Below are 24,775 nucleotides of genomic sequence, written 5' to 3'. Positions count from 1 at the left end.
GAGCAGGCATTTCTTTAAGAAAAATGTCTCACATATACTAAGTGTCCAGGTTGCACAAACAGTACAGTCTACATGTACTTCTGTTCAGTGCCACAAAAAATCTGACATAAACAATGCAAACAGGTTGCAGACCTCGTGAGGCTATTACTATTGCTCTCTCATGTTTTATAGGTAATTTATCACCTCACACTGGGAATCTTGCACTTGGATATGCTCATCATTTAAATGTATTAACTTTTAGGTTGTTCCAAATCTTTCTGATTGGTCTTCCACTGTAAAGACCTGTTAGAACACCTTGGCAACAGTCAAAAACTTGCATTATCTCTTTTTCAAACAAAAGTCATTAAAATAATGCTATACTTGCATGAAGTGCCACAAGAGTCAGGTTAAAAATAATGTTTTATTGCAGTTGTTTTGTTGACTTTTAGTGTTATGCAGAATACTTGTGACAAAACGAAATGTATGTCCTGAGACTCTTCAGTGACTCTGCACTGACGTGGACAAATTAAGATGGCCTAGTGGTCATACAGTGGGTCTGCTCCTGCATTTCTTCCAAAGCAGATTAGATTAAATTAGTGAGAACTTAATTTACAGTTTTATTATTTAGAAATTTTAGTAAAGAGGTTGTTTCTTTGAAATAAATACTAAAAATTCTAATTGCACCTGAAGGTCTAATTATTTACAAAAGCACAGTCAGTTATAAATACCTTGAAAAGCCACTGAAAGCAACAAGTTTTATAACTTCTACTGAGCTTTGTCAAGGAAACTTTATTCGAGGTTCTAGGAATGAGAACAAGGAAGGATGAAATGCAGATTGATATTTGTTTCCCATGTCAAGCTAGCTGGGCTGGTAGCTGAAAAAAATAATGGATCTTTTGCTTTAATAATACTATATAATTTAGTATAATGTTATCCTGATCTATTTTATATGCAAATATATACTTGGAATACTTTATCTGTTATCTTTCTATCATTTCTCACAGTATATACTTCAAAGATTCCTAAGTTGTGGTATGTTAGAGATTCTGTTTATTACAATTTGAAGGCAAGTTATAAATGCCTGTGTAAAGCTAAATTCATTAAAAGAATTCAAGATATTTGGAAGATGTAACCATTGCATGGAGTCTTAATCTGGGTTTTGAAATGCTTTTAGTACTTGGGAAAGTGATGACAAGTTCTTTTTCGAAAGCCTAATTTTCTACTGAGTATGACTTTTATCATACTATATTACAGTGATTGGATGGAGATTTTGTGAATGTCCAGAGGAGATGAAAAATTGTGATTATAGCATGAAGATGAAACAGAAGTTGTATTCATGTAAATCTTAAATGGATATCTCTATTGGGGATTTGAGCCTTGTGTTTCAAGCACTTTGGAAAACATTCATTCAGTTTTTTATTTATAACATGAAAGTAATTTGGAACAGTTGTGTTACATGGTGGTTGAGGTGTGAGCTCTCCTGTTGTTTGCAGTCCATGTTAAGGTTCTTTAAAAGGGTAATGGTCATTATGTTACAGATGTGTTCATAATGTGTACAGGCAAGTAAGTTCTGATTTGCACATGCTTAAAAAGCTTGTGTTAGACAAGTGTAAAGACCATTGCGAATAAACATTCCTTTATATCTCGGATGTCCAAGGAGCTATAAAGCCATTTGATTGTACTTAAGAAATATGCTTGGTAAAATAGTATCGGATTGATTTTAGGATCATATCTTATTTTAAGAAGCAACTTCAGCATTTAAGATACTAATTTCTGTCATATAAGTACTGCTTAAAATGTTTTCTCATATCTGAAGACAACAGAATTCTGACAGTAAATAAAAGTAATCTGAATTTTCTTCTTCCTTAGTTGACAATCAGTTGAACTGTTTCACATCAATCTTATTTGATTTTATTCCAACAATAGTCCTTTTCCTTCACTCTTGTCACCAGCCTGACTCCCCTCATCATGGTAGTGGGGGTTTTGTCATTATTTTTTGATTGCTTTGTCTCTGTTTATTTCAGGATTTTGTGGGGTTGTTTTGTTTTTTTCTGGTTTTTTTGTTTGTTTTTTTATTCTTCTTTTGGATATAAAGCAGGTTATAAAAATTAAACCCTTGCCCTTAGTTTGCAGCTCCTTTTATCTATCATGCTGGCCCTAGTCTCAGCAGGTAAATAACTCATCTTTTAAAACAGAGACTGTCTATCATATTTCACTGTTTGAACAACTCCTGCTTTTTAAAAAACTTTTAAATTTACTTTTCTACATTATCTAGTTGTTCTTTAGCCTCCTGTGTGAATATCAGCAATGCAGTAGGTGCAGAGGATACTGAAGATCACCTTAAGCTTCTTCAGCAGTTTCTGCAGCTAAGTCTCCTCTGACCTCTTTGGTTGGAGTGCTGAGGAATGTGTCCTGACAAAAGTGCAGGATATGGGGTTGTTTGGTTTTTTCCCAAGTCCCCTGAGTTCCTTTTATTAAACTCCAGGTCTCTCTCTCTTATTTCTCCCCTCCTATTCTCCAACCCTTTCTGTCTTCTGTAGCAATTTTTTACTGTGGCATCCACCTGTCTTATTTAGATTCACATACAGTGGAATATAATCTACTATGGTAAAGTATCCTCAAATATGATTTTATGCCAGTTTCATTTTCCCACAGAGTCCAGTTTTCATGTGTCACTAGTTTCTGAAGAGGTTTTGTGTTCTGTAGATCAGCTCTTCAGTGGTTCAGGGAAGGGATATTGGGTGGCAATTACCTGTCTAGCTGTTAATGTACACTTCTCAGATGTGAAACAGACCTTGTTTTCAGAATAGCCTTAAAAGACAGACCTTGGACAGAATGAATCACCATGTGAAAGCAAAATAGTGTTGGGAGAGGAAGAAGCGCTTGATGAAGAGAGACACGCATGGAAACCTGTATGAACTTTGAAAGAAGGCTTGTTGTTAATCATATTTATCTTCTTTTTCTGGTTTCACATTTGATAGCAAAACCAGTTTTTGCTTCCCTGTAGCAATACTGTGTAATCACAGGGGCACTCCAGCAGGTAGTGCATTGTTGCCTCCAGCACCAGTATGCAAGTAAAATCACTTGCTAAAAGAAAGCAGCATGGTCTTAACACTGTAATGAGGTGTTGCTTTGGCTGCTGCTACTTTGAATTTATCAGATCTGAATTTAGATTCATATTTCACAAGGTATTTAAGCAACTGCCTAACTTTAAGCAGATGAGTAATCCCTGTTAAGTCAGTGGAACTACTTAAAGGTTCAAAGTTATGTGCATAAATATCTGGTAAAATCAGGATATTAAGGCAAGGGAACATATGCAGACTTGTGTTTTGTTTGTTGGTTTTTGTTTTGCAAATATTTTACTGAGTCAATTTTACTGTAATTATGTTTTATATTAATCATATTTGAGATGAGTTATTCAAATTTTATGCCAATTTTTGAATCTTCTTCTTTTTGAAGGAATTCTACATGGCTATCACTGTGTGGATATCTTATATTTTCAGTCTGATAGGATTTTAAGACTAAATTAAGAGTCACAGAAATTTGTGCTTGAAGTCAAGGAATTTATGCTGAGCATTTACAAAAAAAAAACAGCCCAAAACCACAACTATTACTGAATTTGCTTTGTTGTCTCCCCTGCCTACAGCTGAGAGTGATACATTGGAAATATCTTTATTCTTCCTGTGTACATTGTAAGGCTTTCTGGCTAAATATGTAGTTTATGTTGACTTTACTAGTTGCATGACTCCAGAAAACTACTAATTCACTGAAGAATTTTAAGTGGTTTTAAAATGGAGACCATCAGTTTCTTTTCTGTATCTGATGAAAAGCAGTCATTGGCCAGCAACCCATCAAGTGGGAGGCTTCCTGGTGTTTGCTTGTTTTATTGGAGTTGTGTATCATGCAGAATACTTAGCTTAAACCTTATCTACACATAAGTTAAGGCAGTTTAGTGATATTAATATTCTTCTGTGGAGGCAGTGTTATAATGTAATTAATATTACTAACTGAATAAGAAGCTGAAGACGCTTTATGACATATAACTGTGTCCACATTGGGATCAAACAATTAAGAGAGGGGGATTGTTCAGCATGGAGTGGAGAAGGCTCTGGGGAGGCCTTATTGCAGCCTCTCAATATGTAAAGGAGGCTTAACAAGAAAGGCAGAGAGAGACTTCTTACTGAGACCTGTAGTGCCAGAACAAGAGGCAGTGGTTTTGAGTGGGAAGATTTGACTTCTTCATTATGGAAGAAGTTCTTTATTGTTAGAGCAGAGTGGGTTGACCAGAGAAGTTGTGGATACACCATCCCTGGAGGTGTTCAGAGCCAGATGGGATGGGGCTTTGAGCCGCTTGGTCTGGTGAAAGATGTTCCTGCCCATGGCAGGAGGGGTGACTAAGTGATCTTTAAAGCTCTCTTCCCAGCTGAGCTAGTCTGTGATTCTATGATTCTGTTTCTTCAAGAAGACAAATTAAAATGATCAAAATTGCAGGCTGCAAACTAACCTGTGGATAAGTCAGCTGTTGAAAAGCCCTGGTTTCACCATGCCTGCCCTCCTCCTGATCATGAGTTTCCATTTCCTCCCTACCATGACAGTAGCATTTCTGCAGCTGTGTGGTGAGCCTGAGCAGTGGTTTTGAGGTGGCCTGAGTATTGTAGAGGTTGTAGAGGATCTGTCTCACCCTGGGTCCCTGGTGGGGCCCCATTCCACACAGGTCCAAGTGTGCCAGCCATGACTGAGCTAAGGGCCAATGGCCACAGCTGTCCTGGTGGTGTTGGGCATTGCAGGGTGTCACGTCATGGCTGTCACCTAACAAGACATTCCTCCTGACCGTGGGTTTCAGCTTAGTCAGTGATGGATGACTTCCATGCCAGAGAGAATTTGCTTGAAATTTTAGACTGAAAATCTAAACTTTGACTTCAAATTATGGGTCAAAGTTAAAAAGAAACTAGATGTTACTCTTAGCTGTTGAGGTGCTGGTCTTTTTCAGGTAGAAACAGTCATTACTGGCAAGTGCTACAGGAAAACTTTCTTGTTTGTTTTGCATCCTACTTATATTTGCTTTTCTTTGGTCTTTGTGTTCTTTCATAAATTCTAAATGTCCAAGAGAAAAAAAATTAGTTCAAACTAGCAAAGTGTGGCTGTTTGTTTTGTATTATATAGCTGCAAAGATGATTGCAGTGTAAGAGGTTGTGATCTGTAACACCAATGCTTGGAATGCTATAAAGGACTGAGCTGCTTCTCCTATATTTAACCTTCTTTGGGGGATATTGTCAAGTATTCCCTCTTTTTTTCTTTACAGGAATATCTTCATTAACATTTTGGTTTAGTTACTTTAATATGTAGTGATCATATTATGGTCTATGTACTTCTGGGATTGTAGAAAAAATGTCTTGCATAAGAGAGATGGAGACATCTCTCCTTGAAATTTTGGGTTTTGGAGGCTGCCTCCTTGGTAAGTGTATTGTTCTCAGACTGCATTTAAATTGTCACTGAGCAATTTAAACTTCAAAACTTTACATGTTCGTTCAGCGGGTTTTTTGCAGTTTAACATGTAATCTTGTGAACTGTTAATACCATAAATTCATTCAGCATTTTTATTTGAGGGTAAAACAAAATGCAGAAATATAGACTGACATCCATCCCTGCACAATATGGACTAAGCTTTTGAGTCTAGTGTTTCTCACCAGCTGTTCTGTCTTTAGAGGTGTGATCAGAAACAAAGGCTGAGTTTAGGTGCTAAAAAATAAATGCTGAGTTTAGGTTTTAAAGAACAATTGTAGCCTTCTGATTTGAGTCCTAATGATAATGGTTTTAGTCCCTTGTTGCTGGATGGTTTTCAGTGTAAAATATGCTGACTGTAGAACACCAAATCTTGCTGTGTGCTTTAGATTATGAATGCAACGTCTTAATCTCAGCAGCATATAAAGCAAGTAAATGAAGGAGACTTCATGTTACCTTGGCTTTCTGTCTGCAGCTTAATTTATGGAATAGCAAATTAATTCACTGTGAATAGTGATGATACTTCAGTCAAAAAAAGATCATCTATTTAAGGAATCTAGCTTTTGTTACACAGCTTTTATCTTTTCTTTTTAAAGACTGCAGCTTGAAAAGCAATAATATAATATTTACTCACAATAGGGTGCAATGCCTTTCATACCATGTTTGAATCCTGAAAACCTGTGGATTCACAGCACATTGAGGAAGCATTGATCAAAGGCTTCTCCGTGTTCAAACTAGGACCAAGATAATTGCATCTGTTCTAAGTCATGCATTTTGTTATTGCTGTAAAGCATTCTGTGTATGGACAGTTAGTTGGAAATAGGGATCCTTGAATATGAAATCATCAAGAATATGTAAAACAATGTCAGCTATTACTGCTTCAGCTCTCAGTTTCTTTTATGAAAGCCCTCAGAGGACAACTGGGGGAAAATCACAGACTGAAGACTGAAGGGTGACATGTCAAGTGATCACTTGCTTGCTCTGTCATGAACACTGTTGAGCTCATGGTGAATGCCCTCATACAAGGGACTAGAGAGTCAATACATACATGATTTCTGTTTCCTTCCATCATTATGGGATGTTGGCACATCTCTATGTATTTTACAAGATATCCCCTGCACACTTAACCACACACATATTCTCCTTTCCTTCTTTAACTTGCACAACATCAGAGGAGGGGAAAGGGGAGACAGAAGAGTACATAAATTTAAGTTCTGCTAAAGTAGACAACTCCATAAACCATAAATCCATTAAGCAGATATTCCATAACTGGAGGTGCTTCAGCTATGCCCATGTTATCTGAATAAGTATCCACATGCTTCTTTGGACCAAGCAGCCGTATCGTGCATCCCTTTACTGAGGCTCAGGTCATCTCAGAGCAGAAATGCATGTCCCTGCACCTTGCTTTGCTCACTGGCATGAACCAGAATGGAGCTCCACAGTGTGCCTGCCACAGAGGACTCCAGCACACAAAGGCAGGATGCAGCCTCACAGCTGGAATTTGTGACTGACTCATACGGAAGGGGCAGATTGTTAATGGGAAGTTAGCTGAAATCGGGAGTGACTTAATGAAGGAATTGGTAGGTTCTGTTAGCTCTCTCAAAGAAGTCTGAATGTTCTTCAGAATATTCAGTGGAAGTTCTTGTCATGATCCAGGAGTTGGTGTGAATTATTTTGGGATGTGTTACAGAGAGCTGGCTAGGCAGTTAGAATGGTCCCTTGTCATCTTAAGATATGTCATCCTGAAGAGCACTGGCCTTATACCAGTGCATTTTTTTCCTGAGGCACAATTTCCTAGAAAGACTTGGAACAACCTGCAATTCCCATGATTCTACTGAGGGAGATGACTTCCAGAGACAAATTAGGTGTGGGCTTATATTCAACACTGAAGAGGAAGTGTGTTTAAATATAGCATTTAATCTACTTGGAAATTAAAAAAAAAAAAAGAGGAAAAAATATCAAGGTTGTAATTTCCAAATATAGATTGGAAAACTCAGAGGGACCCTCATTTAGATTTTTCTTGGTTTGTTTATTTTGATGTTTGGTGGAAAAAACAGCAAGATATTTTGTGCCAATCACATAAAATTCTTCCTGTCTTGGTTCTTTTGTATAAAGCCTTTCACTGTCTTGGGTTGAAGGAAAGATTTAATGTTTGGGGCTTTTTTCTGTCTTTAGTTGTTTCTTCATATTCCCATTGACTCCTCTGAATGCAATGCTCCCTGTCATTAATTGTCAAAATTGGAGTTTTGTATTGGATGGATTTTCTTTATATTTTCAAATATCCCCCCATTTTTCGAAGGGTTTTATTTTTATTTGCACTTTTCTCTTTGGTAATTGTCCTGTGTTTTTCGGGTTTTTTCATGCCTTCTCCAGTCCTGCTGTCTTTTGCCTTTGGTGTGGCTTTAGCCACATTTTATGTGGTCACCATTTTATGACCAGCAACACCACACCTGTGACAGTTTTATTCCATTCACTATCATCCCTCTGATAATGTTTTTACTCTTGGTTGCTGTGGTAAGAAATCATCAAATAGTTCAGGGAATGTGACAAAAGTTACTAATGAATTGCTGAGTGTTACACTGATGAAAATCAAGGATTATTGTGATTACTATTGAGCTTGAAAGTTGAGCCACCATCTGTCTATCTACAAGAGACAGATGATTTTAAGTGAACATTGTAGTACAGATTGTCAGGCCATTGTAGTTAATGTTCAAAATATAATTATGTGTTTGCAGTTCGCAATCTAAAATGTAAATATGCCCAGTAAGCTTTTTTCCCACTACTTTTTTATATCAGTGATACAGGCAGAGGAGCCAGTCTGTAAAACCTTTATTAAATATAATTGAGGGAGGATATTGGCTTTCTCAGAGTCATTGTGAATTATGGTGGAAGAATACTCTTCCTTTCCCTGAGCTATGTGATGGTCATGGGCATTGCCACTTGTTCTTTCTTTGGAAGTCAGACAAGGAGCATATATCCTTTATCTCAACAGCTTAAATGCTTTCCAAAGAAAGGAGTATGGTTTCTTCTATTGTTTTTATGGGGATTTTTGTTGGGTTAGTTGGTTGGTTTATTTAATAAGGACTTTGGCCCCAGTATTCTTCAGTGTTTAGGCTGAGGTGAGCACATAATACTGTGGAAATAACAGCTGTTATGCCAAAGGTCTCACCTGTTGGTGTTCTAATGGGTAAAATGTAAAACGAGCAGGCACCCATATTCCTTTTTGCAGGCAGATAAGTACATTGGAGACTGGAGGAAAATGTTCTGGATTATCACTGCTGATGTAATGCTCAGGCTTGGCTGCAGACCTGCATTACCGGCCTTCGTGCCAGGGAGGGACATGGCTGGAGGCAGACCATAATCTTCAGCAGTTCCTGGTTAAAGCTACATATGTTCAGCATTTTCAGGGTGATGATTTCCCATCAAGGGCCCCTCACTCCCAGCCTGTGCCATGTCAGGAGTTTGGGGCTGGGAAGAGCAGCCAGACTGCAGAGCTGGCTGGGCAGCACCTGCCGGTGCAGCATGGAGCATCCTCTGCTGAGCTCCTGGTTGTTCCTGGGGAACTCTTGGGGAACTGTTAAAACAGCTCCAAATTTCTTCTCAGAAGAGAACTGATAAAGCTCACTGAGAAAAGAGAGAAAACAATACCATTAGTATTTAATCATTTTCCTGTTTATGGATTATACTGACATATTTCAGACTGGGTGCTGCAGATCCCTGCTTCATGAATCTGAGTTAGAGAAACAGAAACGGGAGCGCCTAATTAATTAAGTTTTAAGTGTGGTTCAGTCTGTTGAAGGGAGCCCATTTGTATCTATCAGTGCTATTAGCAGGCATTTTAAAATGTCTGCTAATTAATATGTGACAGAATAAATTAATACAGTTGAGGTTAAAAGTGACTTTGTCTGGATGTAAATCATATCAACAAGATAAGCCAAGATTTTCTAGGGTAATGAAAAAAGATCTCTTCATTTTAGAGAATATTTTAAGCAATGCAGGTTAATAGTCTTACCTTTCTTCCCACAGCCACCCTGAAATAATGTACCTGAAGTAATGTAGCCACTGTTGAAATATATGAAATTTATCTTAAAACGCAGTTTTGTGAAGGATTTGGATTAAAAAATCCCTTTAAATAACTAACATGCAGAAATAAACAGTTTCTTCTAGGAAGGTTTTGGTTTTCCATCTGCTTTCCTTGCAGTAATTTCAGAAAGTTTCTGTTTCTAAATTGCCTTGAAATTTTGGCTGAGGCCTATGGTGGTGGGTTAGACAAGTAAGGAGAGGGGCCCAAGCTTCTATTTCTGAACGCTGCGCTGTTATAGAAGAAAACTTTGCTTGTCCTTAATGATTTAGAGGTTTTTTGCAAAAGATTTATCTACCATAATCTGGACTATTAGAAACAGTAGGAGCCCTGTAATCCATGTTAACATGGACACATTAAATTAAAGCTGTTTCTGTTCTTTCTTAGCTGTCTTCAATTATCTGTGCTCCATTTTGGCCTACGTTTTATTATGGAAACTTCTTTCATAGAGAGCCCATGATCCATTATATTTCTTTTTTGTGGGCCACATTAGGTCTCTTGAAAACTTATGCAGTTGTCAGTGGCAATTTATAAAAGCAAGATGATCTTTGCCTGTTTTTGTGGATGATCTGGTGTGTCACAAAGATTTATTATCAGCATCCTAAAATAAGACAGATATTTTGTAATCATGGCGATGTGGCACTCGAAGAAAGCAAGTCATCTGTTTCCTTTTAACAGCTGGTTGAGTACAGAAGAGTTAGGCTTCAAGAAATAGAGTCTGGCTAGATTAATACTCCTCTCTAGTATGTTATTTTGGCCTAAGTTTTGGAAACCCAAAAGTTTAATTAGCTTGGCAACTGCATCTGCAGATTCTAGTCTAAAGAGTGTTAACCCTTGTATCTTTATTTTTAAAATCTGGCCAGTGTTTTAACATGTTAGAGAACCAATTAGAGAGCTGTTAACATTTGTAAAATCAATATATTCTTTCTGAGACCATGGTGGAGCCCTGTTTGGAATAAAATTATCAGATTCTGCCATGTTTCTTGTCTTTGAAAACATCAGCTCAGCCAAAATGTTAAAGAACACTGGACTCCCACCATTTAGACATTCATATCAATACTGTTTTGAGAGATGAATTATCAAAATAAGATGGGGTTATTCATTTGGTAAATATCTAACACTTATAAAATTGCAAATGCCAAGAAATACAGTAAATTTTTCTGTCCTAATTCAGCACATACCAAAGAAAATAATTACTTTGTTAAACTAAGTGATGCCAAATATTTGTATCTAATATTTCGGTGCAGAGGTCAGTTAGCTTGGCTCTTTCTTTTGAAATGCAGCCATATTAATGTAACAGATTTTAAGTCAGTGCTGATGGCTGTGCAGCATTTGTTATCATGCACAGCTGAGTAGTTTACGTGAGTGTTTTGAAATCATGTAAATAGCAACAGATGCAAAACCGTTTCCTGGATGTGTTTGTGTATACAGCTACAGATACATATATTTGAATCTGCTTATCTGATTCTAGCACAGAATAATAAGTGACTGATTAAATTCAGGGTATTTTGGGGTAAGGCACTGACAGCCAATGTGCTTAATCTAACACATGTACTCCTTTATTGTTTGAGTACTGTATTTTAGGCATTTATTAAATACTGTAAATGACACTGTAACCAATCAGATATCTGTGATTATACTGGTTACTAGACATTCTTAGGAAATGTAAATGCAAAAAGAGAACCCCAAACCCCTGTATTTAAAAATGCATTTTAAAACCATTGAAAATTAGAAATTCCCAGCATCATCCTGGATTTTGGCCTTTTGATAAGGACATTTCCTGGGCAGGGCACCTTTGATGATTAATTTATTTAGATATTTCCCTAATCAGTCTGTATACACTATAAAGACAGTGTTGGTGGTCTTCTGGGGGAAAAGATGATCTCTTTAAAACACAGGAATACATGTACCTTTAATTTTTCTGTTTGTAAGTTAAGCACAACCTTTCATTTCATATAAAAGCATCTGTTGAACATACTAAAATATTTTAATAATAAGACAGGCCTAAAAATTTTGCAGGAGTAAAACTATATCCAGTTATATTTCTTTCCATCTTTTTGAAAACTTTGTGGAAAAGGTTAATGTTGCAGCATGTCCAGGGATTCAACAGGTGATAGTCATGATGGAGGCTTAATTCCATGTTCTGGAGATGAAAAATAACTTCCCACTCACAATGTGGTAGTTTGACACATCACCACAAGCTTAAATGAGACATGGGGTGAGGAACAGTTTCTGGATTCAGGGTTCCTTTCAGTCTTAAGAAAGGATTTCACATAAAGGGTAATACAGCAATTGTCCTCCTGTGTCTTTACTCATAAATAAAAATACTAGAAATAATACCACCAAAGAATTTATTTTAATTGCTGCATTGTTTCATATTTTTATTGTATGCTGGGGATGGATCAAGCCATTGAGGATTTGGGGTCCCAGATAGGACATTTCACTTTAGTCTTCACTTGAGCAACAGCAGAGAAAGGGTTGTAAATCTGGGTTTTACTGCAGTCCCCAGCCCTTAACTTACCAGAGACTAGGAACCTTCTGAGGTGATACCAGGTAAGAATAATCTCTTGCTCACTGCATTAAGTGGATAGATCTGCAGATAGTAGGTACGAAGTTCTGTAAATAATACATATTTACATATAAATAACAACATCACTTTCAGCTGTCACTGTTCTATCCAAGAGTTAGCAATCTTCGTATATGTTATTGAAGTGTATTTATGGATGGGATTCTGCCTTGGTGCTCTGAGTGGTGCCATGTGCCAGAAATGCAGCACTGCAATACCCTAGCTCATGGGGCTTGGAGACAACTGGATCCTGGGGCCAGGGCAGAAGGAGTGGGCACTTCCACTGCTGCCACTTCCTCACTTCCAAGAAGCAGACTACTGACTTTTGTTGTAATGAGAAGGAAAAGAGGTCATAGATATTGATGAAAGCAAAGACAGCAAAATGAGAGGGAGGAAGAAACCAAGGAGAAGGTAGTAAAATGCTTTTTAAAGTATTTTGCAAAAAAATACATATAGAGATAATATGCTTCTGTCCCTCCAGCAGTTAAATATTATCCTTGGTAAGTTGAATTTCATTATTTTTGTCCTTGTTCCAGTTTAACTGAGCTGGGGGCAATTATTTTGCAGGCAGTCCTTCTTACAGGAGGTGTATTGAGTGACAAAAATGCTGACCTGTACAAAAAAAGAATGATGGCAAAATGTCAAAATTATTAAGAGACAAAACTAGTATTAATTTTAGGTGTTATTACTTACATTTGTTGCTCTTCCAAATTCCATCATGGGTTTTCACTGCTTGTTTTCTTTTCAGTGTCCATGAAAATTTTATATGCTGGCTACTGTTACTGAATTTTCTAAGAGCGGGACTTCACTCAAAGCCTGTAAAGCTGCACGAATGATTGCCTATATTTGATGGGTTTGTGAGAATATGAAGCTTTCCATAGAGTTAGTGCCTTAGTGATGCTCTTTTAGCATGGGAAGGTGGGGCAGGTATGTGTGGGACAGGAGAGCAGCTTGCGCTGGGAAAAGAAACCACAACGTTGTAAGTGCTGCTACTCCTGAGCGAGTAATTTCACTTACAGCTTTCCAAGGGCTTTTAGCTCAAACCCTAGGGTTATTTACCATTTAAGTGTGCTTCCACCAGCAGCAGTAAATATGAAGCGAAACCATGTGGATGTGATGAGCAGAACAGAACACGGGCAGATGAGCTGGGCAGGCGAGCGTGCAGTGGGAGTGCAGCCCTTCCCAAGCAGAGGGGAGCCAGGCTGACAAGAGGGCTGTGTCAGGGAGGTGGGCAAAGCTGTGCTCCCAGTGAATAAACGCGCTGAGAAAAAGTGCAGCTGTGCTTTTTTAATATGCACTGCAGGAGATTTCAGCAGCCTGATGATATATCATGCATTAATGTTGAAAAGATAAACACATTTGGAGAGCACAGGAAGGCCTTGTGTTTTTATGTTAGCAGAATGCTTCCTAATGAATAAGAACGTGCTGCTGGCTTCACAGAGCCATATGGCAGCTTTTCTAATTTTAGTTCGGTGCAGATGCATAACTCTCCCTTGTTTTACCTCCTGAAACCTTCCTGAGATGTTGCATAGTTTTTCCTGTAAGACTTGATCTATAGTTTCTGGGGGAAAATATGTATTCAAGAGTCTAAGAGCTGCTTTGCTCTGGACAGATGTGTGCTGTGTGATGAAAGAGCAACCTCACTATATAATCACTTCCCTAAAATAGTAGCTAACTTTACTCACAAGGATGGGATAAGCTGGTGTTAAAATTGATTGCTGAAATAGTTGCTGTTTCTTAGGCACTGCTGTTTTGAAAAATTGCTTGCTTTCAGGGAATAAAAACAACTTGTGTTGAGGCAATGGGAACTGGGTGAGGACGTGCATGGGGATATCAAGTTTCAAGTGAGCCATGGATCGCAGTGCTTTGAATTACACAGCTACAAGGCAGAGTTGCTTTCCCTGTGGTTAACCAAGCATCAAAATAACTTGCACGTTCTTCACTGCTTTACTTCATCATGTGTAGTGATCCAAAACTACTCACATTACCAAATACAATTTTTTGGGTTTTTTCTCTTTTTTCTTTTATTCAAGTTGGTACATTTGAAGGCACTATCTGTACAGCCCTATTCATGTTAAAAACCTCCTGTCCATTACCAGAGTCAATACAATTACATAGCAATAGTCATACACAGATGTTATTGCATCTAATATTTGAAATGTTATTTAATCTAATGCTCAGAACTGTAAGGTCAGCTAAAATATAGCCTTAGTTTTTAGTACTGTATCTACCCTTACCTTTGGGCAGTTAGATACTTCTGCATTTTTGATTGTTTGGATGTTACTTTTGCACAGCAATTCAGAAGGATCATGCAGGGCAAACTTAGATATATGAATTAGGCAAGGCAAGAGTTGTTGGCTAATACTTGCCAAAAATGGAAAAGATGAGTTGTTTTCTAGATAGTTCCAGTGTAAAATTAAATTGCATGTTTCAGCTTTGTATAGTGTTTACATTCACTTTCAACTGATGTTCCTGTTACTGTTATAAGGATCTTGATTTGTATGATTTTTAATTTTTTTTGAAAAGGGTGGAGTTGAGTTTTCTAGTGCCACTTATTAAAATCTCTTTGTTTATATTTTTTATCTATTGTACAGAAAAGGTATGTGATTTGAGATAAGTGTGGCGTTTCAATAGCAATTCCAGAAAATTACAAAGAGCAGGAATTACATATAGGGCATCTGGAAACCCTGTTTTAAACACTATTGGATAGTGAACTTGAATTTACCTGTTACAGGGTATTTGGGGTTTTTTTTGTTTTGTTTTTTTTTTTTTGCTTAACCTTTTTTTTTTGGTGGTTTTTGGAGCATGAGTTTTTGTCTGCCCAGCATTTCACCAGCATCTCTTTTTTGCTCTTCTTGTTCTGTGAAGATCTTTAAATGTTGCTCCAGTGAAAAATAAACTACATCTGTGTTGATGCAAATTTTCTCTTTCAAATTATGCTTCATCTTTTTTGAAATTCCTGCAGAGGCTAAGTTTTGCTCTTTTAGTTTAAAAATGCATCTTGGTTTTGCAGAGAGCACGAAGGGGGAAATACTTCTGTAGCAGGTTTCCTTAAGGAAGTTGGAGCAGAGCTTGAATACAGACAAAGAGAGCTTTTTGAGTGGTTCAGCTGGTCCTGCCTGCCCACCTGTAGGAAAGTAGAGTTTGAAACACAACCAAGAGAAGGTGATGCCTGTCATTAACACTTCAGAGTCTGCTGTCAGAAATGCAGAGAGAACTGACATAGTTTGAGTTGGGAGGATGGAAAACCAAGAGGGCTTGCTAAGTTAAAATGTAGCAGGAGACTTCCAACTATTGCTTTTGGCTTCTGTTTCTCTGACTTATGAATTTCTGTTAAACTAATGTGATTTCACAAAGGTTTGCTTTCAGAATCTGGAATGAGCTTTAAATAAAGCTTGAGGCTTCCCACTCATAAATTTGTCAGAAAATATTTTTGAGGGCTTTTTTTTCCTTCTTTATTCTGTAGGTTAAATGTAGAAAAGTAAATACAGTTTATGATCACTAGGAAGATGCCCAATTGAAAATATTAATATGTATTTTAGTATAATACTGCTTATGCAATTGTAAACATCTCCACAGTTTAAAGTCTAAATTACACACATCACTAAAATACTACATAATTGGATGTATATATTCTTTGTAGTATCTCTCTCAGGGGTACTTGCATTTTATTTAAATTTTTTTCTCTCTCTAGGCTAAACTCTTAATTGAGCAGAGCTAATAATTATTTAATGTGCTTCAAGTTTATACTACTGTAATTCAGATAAAATATGCTTGATCCCTGGTAGCTATATTCATTAGGATGGGACCAGTTTCTAATTCCATGCTGCCTCTCCAGTGCAGAATTCCCTGTATGGAGATGAAGCCATGGGAAGTCCCTTCCATGCTGCTCACTTCCTCTGGCTGCAGAAGGCTGTAAATACAGCCCTGTAAATACAACCTCTGCCCACACTCTTGCTCCACTGCCTTTGGCCGCTGTGCCTGTAGGATACCTGGTAGCACTTGGCTGACATTTAACAGGGGCTGTTCTAGCAGGAGGCATCACTGGGAGCTGTGAGGTCAGGGAAGCAACTCCCACTCTCCATGTGGCTGCAGTGGCAAAATCCAGTGGCTGTGCTTAGTCAGAGGGTAACACCAGGGGTTCTCCTGGGGCTGAGAGAACAGGGTTCTGAGCGCTTTGCAAGGTTGGGCCTTTACAGCTGTTTTCCTAAGCCTTGACATTCAAAGATCATTAATGTAGGATAGCAATTATAAGCTCTCTGAGCTTTTGATTTCTTTGTTGGGCTCCCATGAACTCAAAAAAGATAGAAGTAAAAAAGGGAAAGTGAACTTTACATTTTTGCACCATTACTTAACACTGGAAGCTGCAACTGTTAAGGAAAACGAAGAATACTGACTTGTGATAATGCATTATTTTGTCAGCATTAGAAATTCATGTATCAATCATTGGTTTTTTCCAGCCTTTCTGTAACAAATTTTTGTTGTCAATTAGCCCCATGGGCTGTATTGCTGAGGGAGAGATTTGCATTTCAAGACATTCGCCATGACTGACTGTCAGGACGACACTGCTGACAGGATTCGCACTTACTTGTCTTGGAAGTGCTGATAAAGTCTACTCGAGGGGCTTTGTAATTCAGTCCAAAATGGATCATTTATTGCATAGTTGAATGTTATTAGTAGCTGCAGCTTCTAGCAGTGACGTGAATTACAGCTGGTCCTACTCAGAGGCTGTCTGAGGCCTAGGTTTCCTATACAATGCCACTTAAATTTAAGTGTGGCTTACGGCCTGGATGTGTAGCCTCTTCTAAGCTCTCCAGCTACTTGAATTCTTACCCAATTAAGTTACAGATCCAATTAGGAAGTCAATCATTTTGGAGCACTTGTGATTTATACTGCTTTTCAGAGTGCCTAGCCAAAGTTCATGAGTAGTGAGCATTGAGTATTAGTAGTTCATGAGTGGTACATTGTCACCCTCTCTGGGAAGAGAGGGTGGGTAATATTCGAGTAGAAACAGAGTTTTCATATTTTCTCCATTCATTACGCTTTTTCCTTGAGAAAGCACTGAGTTTATTGATTCCACAGAGATGTTGGGTTCTCTGAGGAAAAGAGTGTAAAAGAAAATGAAGAAGTCAGATGGTTGTGAAGGACAGCTGGTGATGAAACAGAAGCAGTTAGGGATCAAACAATCAAAATGGAGAAAAGAGGGAAGTAGAGAGGAAAGCAGTGGCTCTCAGAAACTGGATGTGAGGTTTGAGAGAATCTTGATCTGACCAGGTATTGCAGCTTCTGTATTGATTACTATTATAATAATTTAAAATGTCCTCTTTTTCCTTTGTATAAAACCTTATCATTGTGCATGAAAGAAAACCATAGTTTTTATCAATGTATAAAAACTCCATGGTTGTAAGAGTGAAAAAAATCAGCAGCAAATATTTCGTATTATGTAAAAATAATCAGTAAAAGTAGTCTGTAAACTGGTGGCATAAGGAAACTGTAATGAATGTGCTTTCACACCATTGTTGGATCATATCTGCAGCCCCTCCATTTCTGGCTCATAGAGAATAATTCCATGTTCTCCCATAATCAAGATGGTATCAATGGCTGAAACAGTGGTCAAATGAGAGCAAGAAGCTGGTATCCCTGTCCATTCTAATATTTTGCAGCATGAAAATAAGAGATCACTTTATGCTAGCAGGAACAGATGGGAAACAGATATCATCACTGGCTTTATTAAAAGCTCAACTCTATTTTTAGAGTTCTTTTAGAATTTTTAGAACATGTTTTCAGTTTCGTATCATCATATGGTGCCAACTCTGCTGTATTGTAGCATGGGAAGGATTGTTCAATTGTTTTTCTGTTACACCTAATTTCTGCTTTTTGCCAAAACAAGTGAGGTAAGGAAAAAAATAAAATCCCACCCCTAGTCTAAACCAGAGATACTAATTCTATGTCCTCGTGAGTTCAAGTGGCAGAGGAAATGTTAATAGTTCTTTCTAGTGAATTTATTTCTATGAGATTATGCTAATCAGACTGATTTAAAATTAGATGGTTAGCTGCAACTCCATCTTCAGAGCAATTTGTTAAATCATTATTCACAATGGTGTTACATAGTGTATAACACCTAAGAAGACAGCTAAAATTTTTGTGAGTCTTTTCATGAAAGCAAGAAACCATAGAAATCTAGGATAAGACAGCCCAAGTGACCAAAGCCTTATTGCCAGCAGGTGATTGCTGACAGAACACCCAGGGCTTCACAAAAGCTGCTCCTTTATTCTATGTCTGAGCAGCACATATTCACACACTGACCTTAAAACCTATGCCAGGGAAATTCAGAAGAACTTCACCTGCATTATTGCAGATCTACAGATAGTGGAAAATACTGTACACTTGGATACATTTTAATTTGCATGACTGATGTTTTAATTTTCACTCTCGGTGGTTTTCCAAAGGCCCTTTGTTCCATCTGCACGTGGTACTTTCAGTAATTCCTACAATGAATGTTCTTCTAGTTTATTGTTGAAGACATAAATTCTTGTTAAAATTTCAGTGTGCTTTCATGTTTAGTAAAATAATTTATTGCATTATATTAAAAAATAAGAAATTTATATTATTTTTAATATTCTAGATTGCAGGATGGTACTAGCTTTTACATAACTGCTGCTTGAAATATAGTAAAATAATTTTGAGTGTAGAACTCAAATTTTGTTTTGAGTATAGAACTAACAACAAAAAGTAACTGGTTTCATTAATTTACAATGTACAATATGCATTAGAATATGTATTTTACATACTGGTTTTATTAGTTTTATTAATTCATCCTTAAACAAAAATAGCATTATTGAAATAGAAAAACTAATACAGTTCATTACTTGATAGAAATTTTAAGCCCACTAGGTTTGAAATTTCTGTGAATATCTCTTACATTTGGAGTTGGGTATAACCTGTGATGTTGTATACACATTTTAACGTATGGCATTATGTTCCAGGAACTGAAATCATTATTTTCTTGCCTGCAATTTTCAAATGCAGCACTTGAAATTGTATGTAGTTCTAATAATATATTGGTAAATAAGGCGGTATGAAAATGACGTGATAGTAAGAACGTGGGTGGAGACATGGGAGCAGAACTGAGGCCGCTCTTTCTCGGTACTGAAACCGTAGATTGTGGACTTATGTTTTTCCTTCTAAATATAGCAGTCATGGAAATGCTCTGCAGCTGTAAGCTTTGCCTGCTCTTTTAGATCAGTCTTTGACTACACCTTGAGCCTAGGTTTTGCCCACTGCACCTTCATAAAGAGCCCTTGTCTTTGCCCGGTGTTAGGCTCTGTAGTTTGGTGAAATTTCTAGCAGAGAAACATGAGAAATTATTTCATTTGTGTCACAAGACCTGAAAACGGAGAAGCAAATAGGCTAGCTCTGCTTCCGTTGAATCATTATGGGAGACTGTCTAATCTCATTTTCAGAACTGTTGCACTGTAAGCATTTCACAGCTCTTCTCAATGCTCTGTGGCCTTTTGGTGTACCAGTGAGATCAGTCTTCTGTCGCTTAACACATGGTATTCTCTCTTGCAGAAAAAGCAGCAGCAGCTAATGAAGATGAAGTGCAAAAAGCAGATGTATCATCTACAGGTCAGAGTGTCATCGACAAGGATGCACTTGGACCAATGATGCTTGAGGTAAAGAGCACAAAATCCATGTATTTAGGGCAGTTCTGCTCCTACTGAGATGAATGAAATGAAAAGGTGTAGTCAGAGGTTGCTGTGAAGGAATGGTCAAGAGAGACAAACCATCCTGGCTATTGGGATTACGCCATTAAAGAGTAGACAGCATATTTATTTCTCTTGCATTCAGTGATGAAACTCTCAACTTGAGGTAGGGAGAGACCCAGAGAGTTCTGCTTCTTTGTAACATGGACAGCTTGAGGGGCTTCAGCTGACAGCAAGTGTTGGGTGTCTGCTTGTGCATGTTTTATTTTTTCTGAACCACAACAGCTGTGGAGGACCTGTTGCACTTAAACATTGACTTATGTGTACTGTAGTATACAAGTGAATAATATTCCTCTGAAATTGCATGTCATTGCTATACTGCTTTAATATTTTATCATTTCAGCACTTGAAGCAGGACTCTTCCCCCTAGAATATGAAAGTAATCTAGGAGAGATTTTCAGGATGTGTATTTCAGTTTTTTCAGTTAAGATTTCTGTCTCATTTTAGCAGTTATTTTGATACCCCAAAAGGCTGTATGATTCAAGCCTAGCTTCCAAATGTGTGTTAGCAGTAATGTTGGGTAGGTATGTTATCAGGGATCCTTATGTCGTGTGCACTACTGCTTTATCTGCTTAAACTCACTTGCAAACTGTTTATTCCCATCCCATTCTGACTGTGGACTTCATTTGTAAGGAAGAATAAATGTAACTTTAGGTAACATAAAACACAAACTCTGAATCAAGCTAAGGGAACCAGCTTTGGCAGAAGCATAATTATTCTGTCATTTCTGAATGCCTGTATAACAGTTTTAAGTATCTGCTTTATTTTTCATAATTGGTCAAAAGAAGACATAGTTTTCTATACTGTGCATGAAATAAAGGCTCCAAATTCACACTGCAAAACATAAGATTAGACAGGTTGGAGGCATTGTTCTTTGAAAAGTGGGGATAAGAAATTAATTTATTTTATTTAATATTTATTGTACATACTCACTGAATTGAATGTTGTTGTTTTTGCTATCGAACAAGGTTATGCATTCATCTCTTACACTGCTATGTTAAAATTTATCTTTAATTTTCTGATAATTTAATTGTAAGGACCTGTTTTGTAAGGACAAGAAAATAAGAATAAGATTATATTTTTCATGGCTTATCTTGTGTGATTGGCTACTGCAGCAAAGATGGCATGTAAAATCAACCATTTATTCTGTTGTTCCATTTAATTTAGTTTTCCTTTGCATATGAACAATGAAACATTGTGGAAATTAATGAACCACAGTCCTTTTGCACCGGGAAACTTACAAAGGACTGAAAGTTGTTCTGTATTTGCTGTGGAAAGACTACAGATACTTTCTTTGTGTCTTTATCACCTTAAGGAAATGCAATTCAGTTATTTAATCTTTACAGAACCCTTTTATACAACCTCTTAAAAACCCCCTACCTTTTCTCATTGCCAAATAGTAATAAAAATTGCAATGCTGATGAACAGTTTATTAGTTGATTTGGTTTAGAAATGTTATTGTATGTTTTTATTAGAGAATAAAACTGAAGAATACTCAAAATAATGAGTGTTTCCAGCTGAAGAAAGTGAGTAAAATTCATCAGGCAGCTGCCTCTGAGGAATATTTTAACATATTTCTTGCTTAAAGCATAAAGTAGATAGGAAGAAACTGTGGAAAAATAGTCAAGAGAGAGATTACAACATCTCTAAGAACACAAATGTATTTTCTGTTCCAATATATAATCTAAAATATCTGTTTTCTTGATTTCTCTTCCATCATACTGTCCATTATTTGTTCACCCATTTTCCCAATAGCTCTGAAAAAAAGTTTTTGATTGCAGTGGCTGACATCTGGGAACAGAAATAAGAAATTACTGCCAAAGTGGAGGCTTCTAAAATATTCAGGTGTCTAGGTGCACTAACTTCCTCAAAAATCTGCTGCTGCTTACCTGCAAGATTCTTAAGAGAATGGAAAGAAATGAGAGACTGAAATATAAGGGCCTTTGTTGCTCTAAGCCCAGATGGCCACATCTGTGATCAACTCAAGAAACAGCTGTGAGGGAACAGCACAGAGAGCACTTCTCTGCCAAACAAGTTGCCACTCTAGGAAACTGAAGGTTATTGTGGGATGCCAGTAACTCTCATAATCTCTTGCTTGCCATCTCCACCTTTGAAAATTTTCTCTTTAGGACTCCAATAAACATCTGTGCTAGCTTTGGTTTTGCAGCCCCTGTGAATTGATGTGTGGACAGCTGCCAAGCAGGATGGTTCAGCCAAACCCACACCCTTCTGCCAGCTCTAAATACCGTGGCTTCTATGGTTGGCCAACTGGAGACTGATGTGGCTAGCATCTTTTTTTTAATTTAATTAGTTTTCAGCCAACTCAGCTCTCTGGTCAGCTCTTCATAGCCTCACACAGTACAGGTTGCTCTTGTGGTGTAGGGAGTACTAAATCAAACAGGCCATGCTTACACTGGCTTTAAATGGTGGTGAAATGCAGCCTAAAACACCAATCCATAGCAGAGATGCTGATTATGATACTAGAAATTATTATGCTGAAAATTACACTAGAGCCTCAATTTATTAACTAATTTGTAAATCTTTATTAGTTAAAATAAATACTACTCAGCAGGAAAATATAATGAATGTTAAGAAAGTACATATAAAGGATGGAGCTCACACAGAAAGTGAATCAACAGGAGGAACCAAAAATTATCAGAAACAAAAAGAAGGCAATGATAAAAAACAATGCCAGAGATGAGAATTTGTGCCAACAAGAGGACAAAAAGACCTGGTTTATCTTAATTTAGAGGCAGTCAGGGAAAGTACACACTTACACATTTATTTGTGGGTTTTATTATGTTTTAATTTTAAAATAGGACAAAGAAAGCATTTGTCAGCCATTGGCTCAGCTGCCCCCCTTGCATTGTGCTTTCACTGACCCTCCCCTGGAGCAGAATCATTATCTAACTTATCTAAGTAAGTTTGGGAAGAACCTCTGGAGCTTGTGTATTCCTACCTCCACTGCAGTCTAGTCTGAGTAGAGCAGGTGGGCCAGATTTGAGTCCAGCCAAGGTTTGAATATCTCTGGAAGGTGATTTTGAAGTCTCTTGCCATATCTGACCACCTTCATGGTGGTTTTTTTTTCTTGTATCTCCATGACATTTTCCTGATTTGCAACCTGTGTCTGTTGCATCTCATCCTTCCCTTGTGAACCTCTGGCCTAGAGCCTGGTTCTGTCATCTCTTTAGCCTTCTGCTGGGTGGCTGAAGGTGGAAATAAAATCCATCCTAAGCCTTCTATTTTATCATCTAAATTTGCTAATTGCTCAGTAATGTGCAATGTTTTAAACATCTCTCTCTAACCGGTGGACAGAACTGCCTGCTAAGACCAAGACATGAGTTGTACACTATACAAGTTGGGTCAAAAAAATGCCTGGTGCTTGCTGTGGCAGCTCCTCCTTGTCCAGACTGTTTTGCAGTGAGCTGTGTTCAGATTTAGTATGGATCCACTTGGTTTTGACTCACAACGAATTGTGGGTGGCCTGTTTTTCTAATTTATTTCTGACCCTGGAGATACAATAACTAACAACTCTTCTAGTGATTTCCTGCCAATCCTTAGAGAGGTGAATAAATCAGGCAAAGCTGCAGAAGTCTGTGTAGATAGTTAATTGAATGCTTAGACAAAAAGCTTTGGTGCTTTTAAGTTTTTATTCCCCCTTTATCTGCTTATATGACATAAAATTAGAGGGATGATATATTTTTACCATCTGCAGTCATGCTTGGAGATTGTGGGTTTCATTATTTTGCAAGGTGTGTACCTTTCTGTGCTTTTACCCTGCTGTCATATAAGTAAGATTAGATGCTCAATCTGAAATGTGTCCTTTGCTCTTAGAGACAATAATGTAAGAATTGGGATGGATATGGAAAAATTCAGTTATGTCTCCTGAATGGAGTATTTATTTTCTGTGTATTTTGTTAATCTGATTGTTTGCTGTTGTGTTTTTCTCTCTCTCTGATTTTTTATTTTTCCCCCTTTAGGCCCTAGATGGGTTCTTCTTTGTAGTGAACCCAGAGGGTAATGTTGTGTTTGTTTCTGAGAATGTGACACAGTACCTGAGGTACAACCAAGAAGAGCTGATGAACACAAGCATATACAGCATCCTGCATGTAGGGGACCACAATGAATTTGTCAAAATCCTGCTGCCAAAATCTTTAGGTATATAACTTCTCCTGATATTGTACCATTACTTATTTAACTTTGGTTTTGTAAGTCAGCATTTTAATAACTGAAGGTAATGTCCTGACACTGCTTACAGTTTCATAGTATACATTATTTATTTTTAATGTATATATAGGCTATGAATGATTAATATTATTCTCAAAAGCATTCTCCACTCTTTGCAAATTCTTCTTTGTTAAAATTGCTTTTAGTAGTTCATGTTACCTGATATTTTTAATGGATCTCCAGAGTGAATCACTAAAAGACAGCATTAGGTATGTGAACTCTGTTAGTTCTCTGTCTTGGCTGCTTATTCCAAAAATGGCCCAGGAAAGGAGAAATATAAAAGAAAAATCAGAAACCTCCTTATATTAGAATTTTTATTTCAATGGTTTTGTTCTCAGCAATACTTAACTTTAGGAAACTGTTTTTGTTAGTTGCAGCCATGTTTGGATTCATTAATATTAGTTTTAATGTCATTCAGTGTTGGAGGAGATGAAAAGAAAGAGAAAGTCAATATTGGGTTCCTCATTTACTCACAGCAGTTTAAAAAGTATTGCTCAATTCACTTTAGCATTTTATTACTGTACTTATATACTCTGAAGAAGCAAAAATGTAAATGGCTAAAGTCAATATATTACTGCATTTATTGCATTTTATAACTGAAGGGGGCAAGCAAAGAGTATTTTAAATATGACCCTGCCATTTCCTAATGTGGTG

At 37.3% G+C, this 24,775-nt stretch overlaps 1 protein-coding gene across 6 annotated transcripts in view; it reads left to right on the top strand.

Moving 5' to 3' along the window:
* NCOA2 (nuclear receptor coactivator 2) overlaps positions 1-24,775 on the top strand; it is a 189,412-nt gene that overhangs the window by 117,679 nt on the left and 46,958 nt on the right. For all 6 annotated transcript variants that reach the window (XM_074552288.1, XM_074552309.1, XM_074552281.1 and 3 more), the window contains 2 exons: positions 19,701-19,804; positions 23,875-24,052. In XM_074552288.1, the coding sequence (XP_074408389.1) occupies positions 19,701-19,804; positions 23,875-24,052 (282 nt within the window). The remainder of the gene's footprint in view (positions 1-19,700; positions 19,805-23,874; positions 24,053-24,775) is intronic.

The sequence above is a fragment of the Zonotrichia albicollis genome, chromosome 1 (assembly GCF_047830755.1).
Source record: "Zonotrichia albicollis isolate bZonAlb1 chromosome 1, bZonAlb1.hap1, whole genome shotgun sequence".
In the NCBI taxonomy this organism is placed as follows: Eukaryota; Metazoa; Chordata; class Aves; order Passeriformes; family Passerellidae; genus Zonotrichia; species Zonotrichia albicollis.
This window is presented reverse-complemented; position numbering and strand designations above follow the sequence as displayed.